This window comes from Diprion similis, chromosome 6 (assembly GCF_021155765.1).
Source record: "Diprion similis isolate iyDipSimi1 chromosome 6, iyDipSimi1.1, whole genome shotgun sequence".
Lineage (NCBI taxonomy): Eukaryota > Metazoa > Arthropoda > Insecta > Hymenoptera > Diprionidae > Diprion > Diprion similis.
Window position 1 is genome coordinate 10,886,426 of NC_060110.1, and position 16,989 is coordinate 10,903,414.

Consider the following 16,989-nt stretch of genomic DNA (forward strand, 5'->3'; position numbering starts at 1 on the left):
GACTAATTCGACCCCGTAGAACTCAAAAAACACGTAAAAAATAGCGTGGGACCAACAGCAGAGAAATGACGACGAAAATCTGCAGTTTTTCGGCTGTAACTTTGCAGGCGTTGCTCGCAGCGTATTGAGACTGCGCTCAATCGATTTCTCTCGCGAAATTACGTCGGAATAGTGCCTCACAGAATTAATTGCAGCACTTTTCAAAGTCGTCGAAATTTTCGCCAAAAATCCAAAGGGGTTAGCCTTACTTTTTCGCTGAATTTTTGAGCTGAAAATTTCTCGTCTCGGAATCGATTCGTATGACCCTTTCTAGACTAATTCGACCCCAAAGAACTCAAAAAACACGTAAAAAATTGCGCGGGACCAACAGCAGAGAAATGACGACGAAAATCTGCAGTTTTTTGGCTGTAACTTTGCAGGCGTTGCTCGCAGCGTATTGGGACTGCGCTCAATCGATTTCTCTCGCAAAATTACGTCGGAATCGTGCCTCACAGAATTAATTGCAGCACTTTTCAAAGTCGTCAAAATTTTCGCCAAAAATCCAAAGGGGTTAGCCTTACTTTTTTGCTGAATTTCTGAGCTGAAAATTTCTCGTCTCGGAATCGATTCGTATGACCCTTTCTAGACTAATTCGACCCCGTAGAACTCAAAAAACACGTAAAAAATAGCGTGGGACCAACAGCAGAGAAATGACGACGAAAATCTGCAGTTTTTCGGCTGTAACTTTGCAGGCGTTGCTCGCAGCGTATTGAGACTGCGCTCAATCGATTACTCTCGCGAAATTACGTCGGAATAGTGCCTCACAGAATTAATTGCAGCACTTTTCAAAGTCGTCGAAATTTTCGCCAAAAATCCAAAGGGGTTAGCCTTACTTTTTCGCTGAATTTTTGAGCTGAAAATTTCTCGTCTCGGAATCGATTCGTATGACCCTTTCTAGACTAATTCGACCCCAAAGAACTCAAAAAACACGTAAAAAATAGCGCGGGACCAACAGCAGAGAAATGACGACGAAAATCTGCAGTTTTTTGGCTGTAACTTTGCAGGCGTTGCTCGCAGCGTATTGAGACTGCGCTCAATCGATTTCTCTCGCAAAATTACGTCGGAATAGTGCCTCACAGAATTAATTGCAGCACTTTTCAAAGTCGTCGAAATTTTCGCTAAAAATCCAAAGGGGTTAGCCTTACTTTTTTGCCGAATTTCTGAGCCGAAAATTTCTCGTCTCGGAATCGATTCGTATGACCCTTTCTCGACTAATTCGACCCTAAGGAACTCAAAAAACACGTAAAAAATAGCGTGGGACCAACAGCAGAGAAATGACGACGAAAATCTGCAGTTTTTCGGCTGTAACTTCGCAGGCGTTGCTCGCAGCGTATTGGGACTGCGCTCAATCGATTTCTCTCGCAAAATTACGTCGGAATAGTGCCTCACAGAATTAATTGCAGCACTTTCCAAAGTCGTCGAAATTTTCGCCAAAAATCCAAAGGGGTTAGCCTTACTTTTTTGCTGAATTTCTGAGCCGAAAATTTCTCGTCTCGGAATCGATTCGTATGACCCTTTCTAGACTAATTCGACCCCAAGGAACTCAAAAAACACGTAAAAAATAGCGTGGGACCAACAGCAGAGAAATGACGACGAAAATCTGCAGTTTTTTGGCTGTAACTTTGCAGGCGTTGCTCGCAGCGTATTGGGACTGCGCTCAATCGATTTCTCTCGCGAAATTACGTCGGAATAGTGCCTTACAGAATTAATTGCAGCACTTTTCAAAGTCGTCGAAATTTTCGCCAAAAATCCAAAGGGGTTAGCCTTACTTTTCCGCTGAATTTTTGAGCCGAAAATTTCTCGTCTCGGAATCGATTCGTATGACCCTTTCTAGACTAATTCGACCCCAAAGAACTCAAAAAACACGTAAAAAATAGCGCGGGACCAACAGCAGAGAAATGACGACGAAAATCTGCAGTTTTTTGGCTGTAACTTTGCAGGCGTTGCTCGCAGCGTATTGGGACTGCGCTCAATCGATTTCTCTCGCAAAATTACGTCGGAATAGTGCCTCACAGAATTAATTGCAGCACTTTTCAAAGTCGTCGAAATTTTCGCCAAAAATCCAAAGGGGTTAGCCTTACTTTTTTGCCGAATTTCTGAGCCGAAAATTTCTCGTCTCGGAATCGATTCGTATGACCCTTTCTCGACTAATTCGACCCCAAGGAACTCAAAAAACACGTAAAAAATAGCGTGGGACCAACAGCAGAGAAATGACGACGAAAATCTGCAGTTTTTTGGCTGTAACTTTGCAGGCGTTGCTCGCAGCGTATTGAGACTGCGCTCAATCGATTTCTCTGGCGAAATTACGTCGGAATAGTGCCTCACAGAATTAATTGCAGCACTTTTCAAAGTCGTCGAAATTTTCGCCAAAAATCCAAAGGGGTTAGCCTTACTTTTTCGCTGAATTTTTGAGCTGAAAATTTCTCGTCTCGGAATCGATTCGTATGACCCTTTCTAGACTAATTCGACCCCAAAGAACTCAAAAAACACGTAAAAAATAGCGCGGGACCAACAGCAGAGAAATGACGACGAAAATCTGCAGTTTTTTGGCTGTAACTTTGCAGGCGTTGCTCGCAGCGTATTGGGACTGCGCTCAATCGATTTCTCTTGCAAAATTACGTCGGAATAGTGCCTCACAGAATTAATTGCAGCACTTTTCAAAGTCGTCGAAATTTTCGCTAAAAATCCAAAGGGGTTAGCCTTACTTTTTTGCCGAATTTCTGAGCCGAAAATTTCTCGTCTCGGAATCGATTCGTATGACCCTTTCTCGACTAATTCGACCCTAAGGAACTCAAAAAACACGTAAAAAATAGCGTGGGACCAACAGCAGAGAAATGACGACGGAAATCTGCAGTTTTTTGGCTGTAACTTCGCAGGCGTTGCTCGCAGCGTATTGGGACTGCGCTCAATCGATTTCTCTCGCGAAATTACGTCGGAATAGTGCCTCACAGAATTAATTGCAGCACTTTTCAAAGTCGTCGAAATTTTCGCCAAAAATCCAAAGGGGTTAGCCTTACTTTTTCGCTGAATTTTTGAGCCGAAATCTTCTCGTCTCGGAATCGATTCGTATGACCCTTTCTAGACTAATTCGACCCCAAAGAACTCAAAAAACACGTAAAAAATAGCGCGGGACCAACAGCAGAGAAATGACGACGAAAATCTGCAGTTTTTTGGCTGTAACTTTGCAGGCGTTGCTCGCAGCGTATTGGGACTGCGCTCAATCGATTTCTCTCGCAAAATTACGTCGGAATCGTGCCTCACAGAATTAATTGCAGCACTTTTCAAAGTCGTCAAAATTTTCGCCAAAAATCCAAAGGGGTTAGCCTTACTTTTTTGCTGAATTTCTGAGCTGAAAATTTCTCGTCTCGGAATCGATTTGTATGACCCTTTCTAGACTAATTCGACCCCGTAGAACTCAAAAAACACGTAAAAAATAGCGTGGGACCAACAGCAGAGAAATGACGACGAAAATCTGCAGTTTTTCGGCTGTAACTTTGCAGGCGTTGCTCGCAGCGTATTGAGACTGCGCTCAATCGATTTCTCTCGCGAAATTACGTCGGAATAGTGCCTCACAGAATTAATTGCAGCACTTTTCAAAGTCATCGAAATTTTCGCCAAAAATCCAAAGGGGTTAGCCTTACTTTTTCGCTGAATTTTTGAGCTGAAAATTTCTCGTCTCGGAATCGATTCGTATGACCCTTTCTAGACTAATTCGACCCCAAAGAACTCAAAAAACACGTAAAAAATTGCGCGGGACCAACAGCAGAGAAATGACGACGAAAATCTGCAGTTTTTTGGCTGTAACTTTGCAGGCGTTGCTCGCAGCGTATTGGGACTGCGCTCAATCGATTTCTCTCGCAAAATTACGTCGGAATCGTGCCTCACAGAATTAATTGCAGCACTTTTCAAAGTCGTCAAAATTTTCGCCAAAAATCCAAAGGGGTTAGCCTTACTTTTTTGCTGAATTTCTGAGCTGAAAATTTCTCGTCTCGGAATCGATTCGTATGACCCTTTCTAGACTAATTCGACCCCGTAGAACTCAAAAAACACGTAAAAAATAGCGTGGGACCAACAGCAGAGAAATGACGACGAAAATCTTCAGTTTTTCGGCTGTAACTTTGCAGGCGTTGCTCGCAGCGTATTGGGACTGCGCTCAATCGATTTCTCTCGCAAAATTACGTCGGAATCGTGCCTCACAGAATTAATTGCAGCACTTTTCAAAGTCGTCAAAATTTTCGCCAAAAATCCAAAGGGGTTAGCCTTACTTTTTTGCTGAATTTCTGAGCCGAAAATTTCTCGTCTCGGGATCGATTCGTATGACCCTTTCTAGACTAATTCGACCCCCTAGAACTCAAAAAACACGTAAAAAATAGCGTGGGACCAACAGCAGAGAAATGACGACGAAAATCTGCAGTTTTTTGGCTGTAACTTTGCAGGCGTTGCTCGCAGCGTATTGGGACTGCGCTCAATCGATTTCTCTCGCAAAATACGTCGGAATAGTGCCTCACAGAATTAATTGCAGCACTTTCCAAAGTCGTCGAAATTTTCGCCAAAAATCCAAAGGGGTTAGCCTTACTTTTTTGCTGAATTTCTGAGCCGAAAATTTCTCGTCTCGGAATCGATTCGTATGACCCTTTCTAGACTAATTCGACCCCAAGGAACTCAAAAAACACGTAAAAAAAAGCTTGGGACCAACAGCAGAGAAATGACGACGAAAATCTGCAGTTTTTTGGCTGTAACTTTGCAGGCGTTGCTCGCAGCGTATTGGGACTGCGCTCAATCGATTTCTCTCGCAAAATTACGTCGGAATGGTGCCTCACAGAATGAATTGCAGCACTTTTCAAAGTCGTCGAAATTTTCGCTAAAAATCCAAAGGGGTTAGCCTTACTTTTTTGCCGAATTTCTGAGCCGAAAATTTCTCGTCTCGGAATCGATTCGTATGACCCTTTCTCGACTAATTCGACCCTAAGGAACTCAAAAAACACGTAAAAAATAGCGTGGGACCAACAGCAGAGAAATGACGACGAAAATCTGCAGTTTTTTGGCTGTAACTTCGCAGGCGTTGCTCGCAGCGTATTGGGACTGCGCTCAATCGATTTCTCTCGCGAAATTACGTCGGAATAGTGCCTCACAGAATGAATTGCAGCACTTTTCAAAGTCGTCGAAATTTTCGCTAAAAATCCAAAGGGGTTAGCCTTACTTTTTTGCCGAATTTCTGAGCCGAAAATTTCTCGTCTCGGAATCGATTCGTATGACCCTTTCTCGACTAATTCGACCCTAAGGAACTCAAAAAACACGTAAAAAATAGCGTGGGACCAACAGCAGAGAAATGACGACGAAAATCTGCAGTTTTTTGGCTGTAACTTCGCAGGCGTTGCTCGCAGCGTATTGGGACTGCGCTCAATCGATTTCTCTCGCGAAATTACGTCGGAATAGTGCCTCACAGAATTAATTGCAGCACTTTTCAAAGTCGTCGAAATTTTCGCCAAAAATCCAAAGGGGTTAGCCTTACTTTTTTGCTGAATTTCTGAGCCGAAAATTTCTCGTCTCAGAATCGATTCGTGTGACCCTTTCCAGACTAATTTGACCCCAAGGAACTCAAAAAACACGTAAAAAATAGCGTGGGACCAACAGCAGAGAAATGACGACGAAAATCTGCAGTTTTTTGGCTGTAACTTTGCAGGCGTTGCTCGCAGCGTATTGAGACTGCGCTCAATCGATTTCTCTCGCGAAATTACGTCGGAATAGTGCCTCACAGAATTAATTGCTGCACTTTTCAAAGTCGTCGAAATTTTCGCCAAAAATCCAAAGGGGTTAGCCTTACTTTTTCGCTGAATTTTTGAGCTGAAAATTTCTCGTCTCGGAATCGATTCGTATGACCCTTTCTAGACTAATTCGACCCCAAAGAACTCAAAAAACACGTAAAAAATAGCGCGGGACCAACAGCAGAGAAATGACGACGAAAATCTGCAGTTTTTTGGCTGTAACTTTGCAGGCGTTGCACGCAGCGTATTGGGACTGCGCTCAATCGATTTCTCTCGCAAAATTACGTCGGAATAGTGCCTCACAGAATTAATTGCAGCACTTTTCAAAGTCGTCGAAATTTTCGCCAAAAATCCAAAGGGGTTAGCCTTACTTTTTTGCTGAATTTCTGAGCCGAAAATTTCTCGTCTCGGGATCAATTCGTATGACCCTTTCTAGACTAATTCGACCCCGTAGAACTCAAAAAACACGTAAAAAATAGCGTGGGACCAACAGCAGAAAAATGACGACGAAAATCTGCAGTTTTTTGGCTGTAACTTTGCAGGCGTTGCTCGCAGCGTATTGGGACTGCGCTCAATCGATTTCTCTCGCAAAATTACGTCGGAATAGTGCCTCACAGAATTAATTGCAGCACTTTCCAAAGTCGTCGAAATTTTCGCCAAAAATCCAAAGGGGTTAGCCTTACTTTTTTGCTGAATTTCTGAGACGAAAATTTCTCGTCTCGGAATCGATTCGTATGACCCTTTCTAGACTAATTCGACCCCAAGGAACTCAAAAAACACGTAAAAAAAAGCTCCGGACCAACAGCAGAGAAATGACGACGAAAATCTGCAGTTTTTTGGCTGTAACTTTGCAGGCGTTGCTCGCAGCGTATTGGGACTGCGCTCAATCGATTTCTCTCGCAAAATTACGTCGGAATGGTGCCTCACAGAATGAATTGCAGCACTTTTCAAAGTCGTCGAAATTTTCGCTAAAAATCCAAAGGGGTTAGCCTTACTTTTTTGCCGAATTTCTGAGCCGAAAATTTCTCGTCTCGGAATCGATTCGTATGACCCTTTCTCGACTAATTCGACCCTAAGGAACTCAAAAAACACGTAAAAAATAGCGTGGGACCAACAGCAGAGAAATGACGACGAAAATCTGCAGTTTTTTGGCTGTAACTTCGCAGGCGTTGCTCGCAGCGTATTGGGACTGCGCTCAATCGATTTCTCTCGCGAAATTACGTCGGAATAGTGCCTCACAGAATTAATTGCAGCACTTTTCAAAGTCGTCGAAATTTTCGCCAAAAATCCAAAGGGGTTATCCTTACTTTTTCGCTGAATTTTTGAGCCGAAAATTTCTCGTTTCGGAATCGATTCGTATGACCCTTTCTAGACTAATTCGACCCCAAAGAACTCAAAAAACACGTGAAAAATAGCGCGGGACCAACAGCAGAGAAATGACGACGAAAATCTGCAGTTTTTTGGCTGTAACTTTGCAGGCGTTGCTCGCAGCGTATTGGGACTGCGCTCAATCGATTTCTCTCGCAAAATTACGTCGGAATAGTGCCTCACAGAATTAATTGCGGCACTTTTCAAAGTCGTCGAAATTTTCGCCAAAAATCCAAAGGGGTTAGCCTTACTTTTTTGCTGAATTTCTGAGCCGAAAATTTCTCGTCTCGGAATCGATTCGTATGACCCTTTCCCGACTAATTTGACCCTAAGGAACTCAAAAAACACGTAAAAAATAGCGTGGGACCAACAGCAGAGAAATGACGACGAAAATCTGCAGTTTTTTGGCTGTAACTTCGCAGGCGTTGCTCGCAGCGTATTGGGACTGCGCTCAATCGATTTCTCTCGCGAAATTACGTCGGAATAGTGCCTCACAGAATTAATTGCAGCACTTTTCAAAGTCGTCGAAATTTTCGCCAAAAATCCAAAGGGGTTAGCCTTACTTTTTTGCTGAATTTCTGAGCCGAAAATTTCTCGTCTCAGAATCGATTCGTGTGACCCTTTCCAGACTAATTTGACCCCAAGGAACTCAAAAAACACGTAAAAAATAGCGTGGGACCAACAGCAGAGAAATGACGACGAAAATCTGCAGTTTTTTGGCTGTAACTTTGCAGGCGTTGCTCGCAGCGTATTGAGACTGCGCTCAATCGATTTCTCTCGCGAAATTACGTCGGAATAGTGCCTCACAGAATTAATTGCAGCACTTTTCAAAGTCGTCGAAATTTTCGCCAAAAATCCAAAGGGGTTAGCCTTACTTTTTCGCTGAATTTTTGAGCTGAAAATTTCTCGTCTCGGAATCGATTTGTATGACCCTTTCTAGACTAATTCGACCCCAAAGAACTCAAAAAACACGTAAAAAATAGCGCGGGACCAACAGCAGAGAAATGACGACGAAAATCTGCAGTTTTTTGGCTGTAACTTTGCAGGCGTTGCTCGCAGCGTATTGGGACTGCGCTCAATCGATTTCTCTCGCAAAATTACGTCGGAATCGTGCCTCACAGAATTAATTGCAGCACTTTTCAAAGTCGTCAAAATTTTCGCCAAAAATCCGAAGGGGTTAGCCTTACTTTTTTGCTGAATTTCTGAGCTGAAAATTTCTCGTCTCGGAATCGATTCGTATGACCCTTTCTAGACTAATTCGACCCCGTAGAACTCAAAAAACACGTAAAAAATAGCGTGGGACCAACAGCAGAGAAATGACGACGAAAATCTGCAGTTTTTCGGCTGTAACTTTGCAGGCGTTGCTCGCAGCGTATTGGGACTGCGCTCAATCGATTTCTCTCGCAAAATTACGTCGGAATAGTGCCTCACAGAATTAATTGCAGCACTTTTCAAAGTCGTCGAAATTTTCGCCAAAAATCCAAAGGGGTTAGCCTTACTTTTTTGCTGAATTTCTGAGCCGAAAATTTCTCGTCTCGGGATCAATTCGTATGACCCTTTCTAGACTAATTCGACCCCGTAGAACTCAAAAAACACGTAAAAAATAGCGTGGGACCAACAGCAGAGAAATGACGACGAAAATCTGCAGTTTTTTGGCTGTAACTTTGCAGGCGTTGCTCGCAGCGTATTGGGACTGCGCTCAATCGATTTCTCTCGCAAAATTACGTCGGAATAGTGCCTCACAGAATTAATTGCAGCACTTTCCAAAGTCGTCGAAATTTTCGCCAAAAATCCAAAGGGGTTAGCCTTACTTTTTTGCTGAATTTCTGAGACGAAAATTTCTCGTCTCGGAATCGATTCGTATGACCCTTTCTAGACTAATTCGACCCCAAGGAACTCAAAAAACACGTAAAAAAAAGCTTGGGACCAACAGCAGAGAAATGACGACGAAAATCTGCAGTTTTTTGGCTGTAACTTTGCAGGCGTTGCTCGCAGCGTATTGGGACTGCGCTCAATCGATTTCTCTCGCAAAATTACGTCGGAATGGTGCCTCACAGAATGAATTGCAGCACTTTTCAAAGTCGTCGAAATTTTCGCTAAAAATCCAAAGGGGTTAGCCTTACTTTTTTGCCGAATTTCTGAGCCGAAAATTTCTCGTCTCGGAATCGATTCGTATGACCCTTTCTCGACTAATTCGACCCTAAGGAACTCAAAAAACACGTAAAAAATAGCGTGGGACCAACAGCAGAGAAATGACGACGAAAATCTGCAGTTTTTTGGCTGTAACTTCGCAGGCGTTGCTCGCAGCGTATTGGGACTGCGCTCAATCGATTTCTCTCGCGAAATTACGTCGGAATAGTGCCTCACAGAATTAATTGCAGCACTTTTCAAAGTCGTCGAAATTTTCGCCAAAAATCCAAAGGGGTTAGCCTTACTTTTTCGCTGAATTTTTGAGCCGAAAATTTCTCGTCTCGGAATCGATTCGTATGACCCTTTCTAGACTAATTCGACCCCAAAGAACTCAAAAAACACGTGAAAAATAGCGCGGGACCAACAGCAGAGAAATGACGACGAAAATCTGCAGTTTTTTGGCTGTAACTTTGCAGGCGTTGCTCGCAGCGTATTGGGACTGCGCTCAATCGATTTCTCTCGCAAAATTACGTCGGAATAGTGCCTCACAGAATTAATTGCGGCACTTTTCAAAGTCGTCGAAATTTTCGCCAAAAATCCAAAGGGGTTAGCCTTACTTTTTTGCTGAATTTCTGAGCCGAAAATTTCTCGTCTCAGAATCGATTCGTGTGACCCTTTCCAGACTAATTTGACCCCAAGGAACTCAAAAAACACGTAAAAAATAGCGTGGGACCAACAGCAGAGAAATGACGACGAAAATCTGCAGTTTTTTGGCTGTAACTTTGCAGGCGTTGCTCGCAGCGTATTGAGACTGCGCTCAATCGATTTCTCTCGCGAAATTACGTCGGAATAGTGCCTCACAGAATTAATTGCAGCACTTTTCAAAGTCGTCGAAATTTTCGCCAAAAATCCAAAGGGGTTAGCCTTACTTTTTCGCTGAATTTTTGAGCTGAAAATTTCTCGTCTCGGAATCGATTCGTATGACCCTTTCTAGACTAATTCGACCCCAAAGAACTCAAAAAACACGTAAAAAATAGCGCGGGACCAACAGCAGAGAAATGACGACGAAAATCTGCAGTTTTTTGGCTGTAACTTTGCAGGCGTTGCTCGCAGCGTATTGGGACTGCGCTCAATCGATTTCTCTCGCAAAATTACGTCGGAATAGTGCCTCACAGAATTAATTGCAGCACTTTTCAAAGTCGCCGAAATTTTCGCTAAAAATCCAAAGGGGTTAGCCTTACTTTTTTGCCGAATTTCTGAGCCGAAAATTTCTTGTCTCGGAATCGATTCGTATGACCCTTTCCCGACTAATTCGACCCTAAGGAACTCAAAAAACACGTAAAAAATAGCGTGGGACCAACAGCAGAGAAATGACGACGAAAATCTGCAGTTTTTTGGCTGTAACTTCGCAGGCGTTGCTCGCAGCGTATTGGGACTGCGCTCAATCGATTTCTCTCGCGAAATTACGTCGGAATAGTGCCTCACAGAATTAATTGCAGCACTTTTCAAAGTCGTCGAAATTTTCGCCAAAAATCCAAAGGGGTTAGCCTTACTTTTTTGCTGAATTTCTGAGACGAAAATTTCTCGTCTCGGAATCGATTCGTATGACCCTTTCTAGACTAATTCGACCCCAAGGAACTCAAAAAACACGTAAAAAAAAGCTTGGGACCAACAGCAGAGAAATGACGACGAAAATCTGCAGTTTTTTGGCTGTAACTTTGCAGGCGTTGCTCGCAGCGTATTGGGACTGCGCTCAATCGATTTCTCTCGCAAAATTACGTCGGAATAGTGCCTCACAGAATTAATTGCGGCACTTTTCAAAGTCGTCGAAATTTTCGCCAAAAATCCAAAGGGGTTAGCCTTACTTTTTTGCTGAATTTCTGAGCCGAAAATTTCTCGTCTCAGAATCGATTCGTGTGACCCTTTCCAGACTAATTTGACCCCAAGGAACTCAAAAAACACGTTAAAAATAGCGTGGGACCAACAGCAGAGAAATGACGACGAAAATCTGCAGTTTTTTGGCTGTAACTTTGCAGGCGTTGCTCGCAGCGTATTGAGACTGCGCTCAATCGATTTCTCTCGCGAAATTACGTCGGAATAGTGCCTCACAGAATTAATTGCAGCACTTTTCAAAGTCGTCGAAATTTTCGCCAAAAATCCAAAGGGGTTAGCCTTACTTTTCCGCTGAATTTTTGAGCCGAAAATTTCTCGTCTCGGAATCGATTCGTATGACCCTTTCTAGACTAATTCGACCCCAAAGAACTCAAAAAACACGTAAAAAATAGCGCGGGACCAACAGCAGAGAAATGACGACGAAAATCTGCAGTTTTTTGGCTGTAACTTTGCAGGCGTTGCTCGCAGCGTATTGGGACTGCGCTCAATCGATTTCTCTCGCAAAATTACGTCGGAATAGTGCCTCACAGAAATAATTGCAGCACTATTCAAAGTCGTCAAAATTTTCGCCAAAACTCAAAGGGGTTAGCCTTACTTTTTTGCCGAATTTTTGAGCCGAAAATTTCTCGTCTCGGAATCGATTCGTATGACCCTTTCTAGACTAATTCGACCCCAAAGAACTCAAAAAACACGTAAAAAATAGCGTGGGACCAACAGCAGAGAAATGACGACGAAAATCTGCAGTTTTTTGGCTGTAACTTTGCAGGCGTTGCTCGCAGCGTATTGAGACTGCGCTCAATCGATTTCTCTCGCAAAATTACGTCGGAATAGTGCCTCACAGAATTAATTGCACCACTTTTCAAAGTCGTCGAAATTTTCGCCAAAAATCCAAAGGGGTTAGCCTTACTTTTTTGCGATTTTTGGAGTCGAAAATTTCTGGTCCCTGAATTGATTTGTATGACCGTTTCTAGGCTGATTGGTACCCCAGGAACTCAAAAATCACTTTGAAAAAAGCGTAGGTACAACAGCAGAGAAATGACGATGAAACCCTGCAGTTTTTTGGCTGTAACTTCCGATCCGTTGCTCGCAGCGTATTGGGACTGCGCTTGATCGATTTCTATCGCAAAATTACGTCGGAATAGTGCCTCACAGAATTAATTGCAGCACTTTCCAAAGTCGTCGAAATTTTCGCCAAAAATCCAAAGGGGTTAGCCTTACTTTTTCTGCGATTTTTGAAGCAGAAAATTTCTGGTTCCCGAATTGATTTGTATGACCGTTTCTCGACTAATTGGAACCCCAGGAACTCGAAAAACACATTGAAAAAAGCGTAGGTACAACAGCAGAGAAATGACGATGAAAATCTGCAGTTTTTTGGCTGTAACTTCCGATCCGTTGCTCGCAGCGTATTGGGACTGCGCTCAATCGATTTCTCTCGCAAAATTACGTCGGAACAGTGTTCTAAAGAATTAATTGCAGCACTTTTCAAAGTCGTCGAAATTTCCGGCAAAAATCCAAAGGGGTTAGCCTTACTTTTCTCAACGATTTTTGGACTCGAAGATATCAGGTCGCCGAACTGATTTGTGTGACCGTATCTTGGCTTATTGGAACCCCAGGAACTCAAAAAAGACATTTAATAAAGCGTAGGACCAACAGCAGAGAAATGACGATGAGAATCTGCAGTTCTTCGGCCGTTACTTTTGATCCGTTGCTCACAGCATATTGGGACTGCGCCTCATCGATTCGTCTCTATACTACACGCTTATAATATTGAAGTATTTTTCCAAAGTATACTTCCATATCATGACAGGTACACTTGCGTAGTCGACACGTAGATTGACCGACATTATCAGATCATCGTGGATCATACCAATATTGTTGACTGAGCATATCCTCAGTCAACGCCAATATCATCATAGTATGCCAACCGGGCCTGACTTGTACTCATTTTTCATACGTAAAGTAGCGATAAGCGCCATCTAGGCTAATCAGAAGGCAGTTACATAAATCTCAAATCAGCGTTGCCAACTCGTACCATAAATATGGAATCGTACCATAATTCAACCATCTGTACCATGTACCATACCACGCGTATCATACTCTAAAAACACACCATAATTCTGAATACTGAAGTAAATTCCATAATTTTGTACCATAATTTTGCATATCTGGTACTTGCTCCTAGTTATTATTTTCAGCCTGGCTAGCTCGACCCCTAGCGGGGACCTGCGCAACACTTTTCATCAGTTATTTGGGAGTTTTCACATACCGACACAATCTAACGCAGCGTCAACTTTCTGGCGTAAGCGGCCAATCCGGGCGAAGGAATACACCAGAAATGTTGACACTGTGCCGCATTGTGTCGCAGTTGAAAACCTAGTCCTCTGCGCTACACTAGCTTTTTCACGAAACCTTGATACACGGTCATATAACCTCAGTTAATTTAAGATTTACATATCAGATAATATTATCATATTCTCAATTTTTCTGGACATGTAAAATAAATTCACCAAAATGTTTGATCCAACCTTTCAATCCAAGTTTCATCTATGAGTCAACTTTGAGTATTTATTTCTTTCTATTTACCTAATTGAAAAGCTTTGATCCCGGATACAGGGCTTTAAAGTACCATAATTTACGGTCCTGAATCAATAATTTCGTTTGATGACTGTACCATAAACGTACCATAATTTCACGGCCCTGCGTCGATAATTTACTCTAGAGGAGTTGACAACGCTGTCTAAAATGTTCTTTTTATGAGTGCAGACCGTGCAGACTAAGTCAGAATCAGGGGCTGTGGCTAATCATATTCGTTAAATTTACATATCCATAAACCGTTATGTTAGATGGGATCCTCCGATTGAGAAGCCTCTCATTGCAAATTGATGTTTATTCGCTGTGGTTCGTTTGCACATTCGCTGTGGTTCGCTTTACACGTGCATTTTTCTCATCCTTTCATTCCTGTCCTGTGACTAACTGGTATTTCCATTGCTCATGATAATACATGTAATAAACATGTAATGATTGTTCAACAACAAAAGTATACGACACTCACATCGAGTCAACATGGTCGAGGAAATGAGAGCAAAGGTACAAAGTTTGCAATTATATATTTGTTATGATGTGATCGGTTAGGTTTTAACAGACATACCGACATTACAAACCACTTCAAAATCCATCGCCCATGTCTGATTTACAATGTGACGTTATCACGTCGGATTACGTAGCTATGTAGACTTACTTGATACAGTGCGGTATTCACATCATTTGCACGCTAATATAAATCACAACAAATTAGATAATTTTTTGGGTTTATCGTTGAGAATAATAACGACATGTCTGTTCCCAGCACAGATTGTACCTTGACAGGACACTTCAGACACGCCAAATGTATTCCCCAAATCGTTAGCTAAAAATTAGAGTGCCGACGATTGTTCTAGAGTTCTGATAAATAATCGTATTCTATCACTATTTAAAACCACACACACCCAAGAGATACGACGCACATTGCCGATGTCTCACCCTCAAGGATGATGTGAAAAATTCTATTTACCTAAAAACTAGAATGCCTTCAAAACTCGTTCGAGCACTCCATTTTTTTTCAAAAAATTCGTGACATGTAAACATTTGCAATATTTCGAGTATCCCATATAGGTTCACTCTGTCATGCGAATAGACACAATGAAATAATAGTAGCAAAGCTCATATTATAGCTATATATTGTACACTGTGAAAAAGGTAAAGAATCAATTTTTGTATAAACATATTGTCATACTAATCTGTGTATTGATTATAAATTCTCATATTACTTATCATGTTTATTGTTCTGCAGTGGTGTGAAGATTTAGAGGAGATACTCCAATGTCCTGTGTGTTTTGAACGACCGAAGTCACCAGTTAAACAATGTGAACGCGGACATCACATATGCAACGTTTGCAAAGACCTAATGTCTGAGTGCCCTTTGTGCAAATGTAGCTTCTCAGGTGCTAGAAGCTATCTGGCTGAAGAATTATCAAGAAAACTTGATGACATAAAGGTAATGGTCTATAAGTGGTATTTGATTATATTTATAATTATTCCATTATGCACATCAAATCAAATCAAAATCGACTTCTGTACTACTTTGTACTTGATATGAAACGAACTATTCAAAGTCTAATGGAATTTGTATTTTAAAGATCGATTATAAAAAATGTATCAGAATTTATCAAACAACGAAGTGACATAATTTTACACTTGTATCCTCAATTTTGCAGCTTTCATTGTTACATCCAATGCACAGTCTTAACAACAGAGGTCGAAACACTATAGGAATACAAACTGAAACTGAGGTAGTAATTGCAAAAAATGAAACCAACATAACCAAGATAACAAAGCCAGCTCCTCCCTTAGCTCCCAAGGGAAAGTTTCCCTGTCGTATCGGAACATGTGAAGCAGAATTGGCACATGGTCGAATGATTCCGCATATTCGTTTTTATCACAAACACAAATTTCATGAGGTAATAACCGATAACAGTGTATCTTACTTCATTCCAGTTTCAATTTTTGCTTAATCCAGACAATGAGATTCTACAATAGCTTCAAACTTCGACTGTTGAAAATCAATTAAACTTTAAGTAAAAAATACATGTGACGGAATTAAATATGCATTACTGATTGCCGTAGTACTTGCTGTTCAAGATCTGTGAAATATTTTGCGAATTTTTAATCATAAAATATTTACTTAAGGCTGCAAAATAATATTATATTAGATTAGATATAAGCATTAGTAATCATTCAATTCTTTTCAACTTTTTTCATGCTTTCTATGAAGTCTAAGTGCACTGGTGAAAACATGTATCAGCAAGTATGGGAAATGGAGTATTATAACAATACTAAATATGATCTGGCTATTCGTGTCGCGGAGATGGGATTATTCTTCATGCACATCAAAATAAATGAAAATGGTGATTTGTTTGGAATTGTACAGATCGTGAGTACTTATTTTATCGGCAACAAGTTTGAATATGAACTCAAGATTATGAGTGGTCAAAGAAGCACTGGCTTCAAAGAAAAGGTGAGTCAATACTGTACATAAAAAAAATGATAGCAGATATTAATGTTCTGGTGATGGAATAGTCATAAGCTAAAATACAGGCAATAATTTTGGAAACATTGATAAATTTATACGTATATGAATTTTGAAGTCAGATTTTTCTACTAATTTCAACTTATATAAAACTATGCAGTATTTCTTTAGTGCCGTATTATTAGTAATCAAGAAATCCATTATAATTGCTTTCTGCATCACCACTATTATCACTACTTATATCGTTTGTATTTACTTACTCTAGGTACCCTCCTGTATTTCAAGTCCAGCGTCCATTTTTGATAGTTCAGACTGCCTGGTCGTTAAACGTAAGAGTATGATTCGCATGTTAGCTTGCGCCGATACCTTCTCGTGTATCATGATTTTGACTCGACTGCCATAAACTGTTGTTAAAACTTCAACAGTTTTACTTAATATTGCATATGCATATTAAAGGAAGCTTAAACATAAATTGTTGACTTTACTGGAAGTATGTATCAATCCAATATCCATCTTAATCAGTACATATTAAAGCCAAAATCGTAGTGGAAGACTGAAAAGTAATAAAATGCAAAGTTTAAAATGATTGGAAAAGTTACCGCAGGCTCAAATCTGTTATTTTTTTCCCCGTCATTCTAATGATATTTAAATGATTGTGATGAAAATGTGTAAGAGAATAAGCTCATATTCTATTCGTTAATATGCGAAGACAAACATTGATGACTACTT

General features: G+C 41.2%; 1 protein-coding gene across 1 annotated transcript; it reads left to right on the top strand.

The window, feature by feature from the left end:
- Positions 1-14,002: 14,002 nt before the first annotated feature.
- LOC124407802 (E3 ubiquitin-protein ligase SIAH1B-like) lies at positions 14,003-16,986 on the top strand. Its single transcript, XM_046884334.1, has 5 exons — positions 14,003-14,282; positions 15,025-15,228; positions 15,449-15,691; positions 16,006-16,248; positions 16,526-16,986. Exons 1-5 carry the CDS (start codon positions 14,259-14,261, stop codon positions 16,661-16,663), a joined length of 852 nt encoding a protein of 283 aa, XP_046740290.1. The 5' UTR covers positions 14,003-14,258; the 3' UTR covers positions 16,664-16,986.
- Positions 16,987-16,989: the final 3 nt, after the last annotated feature.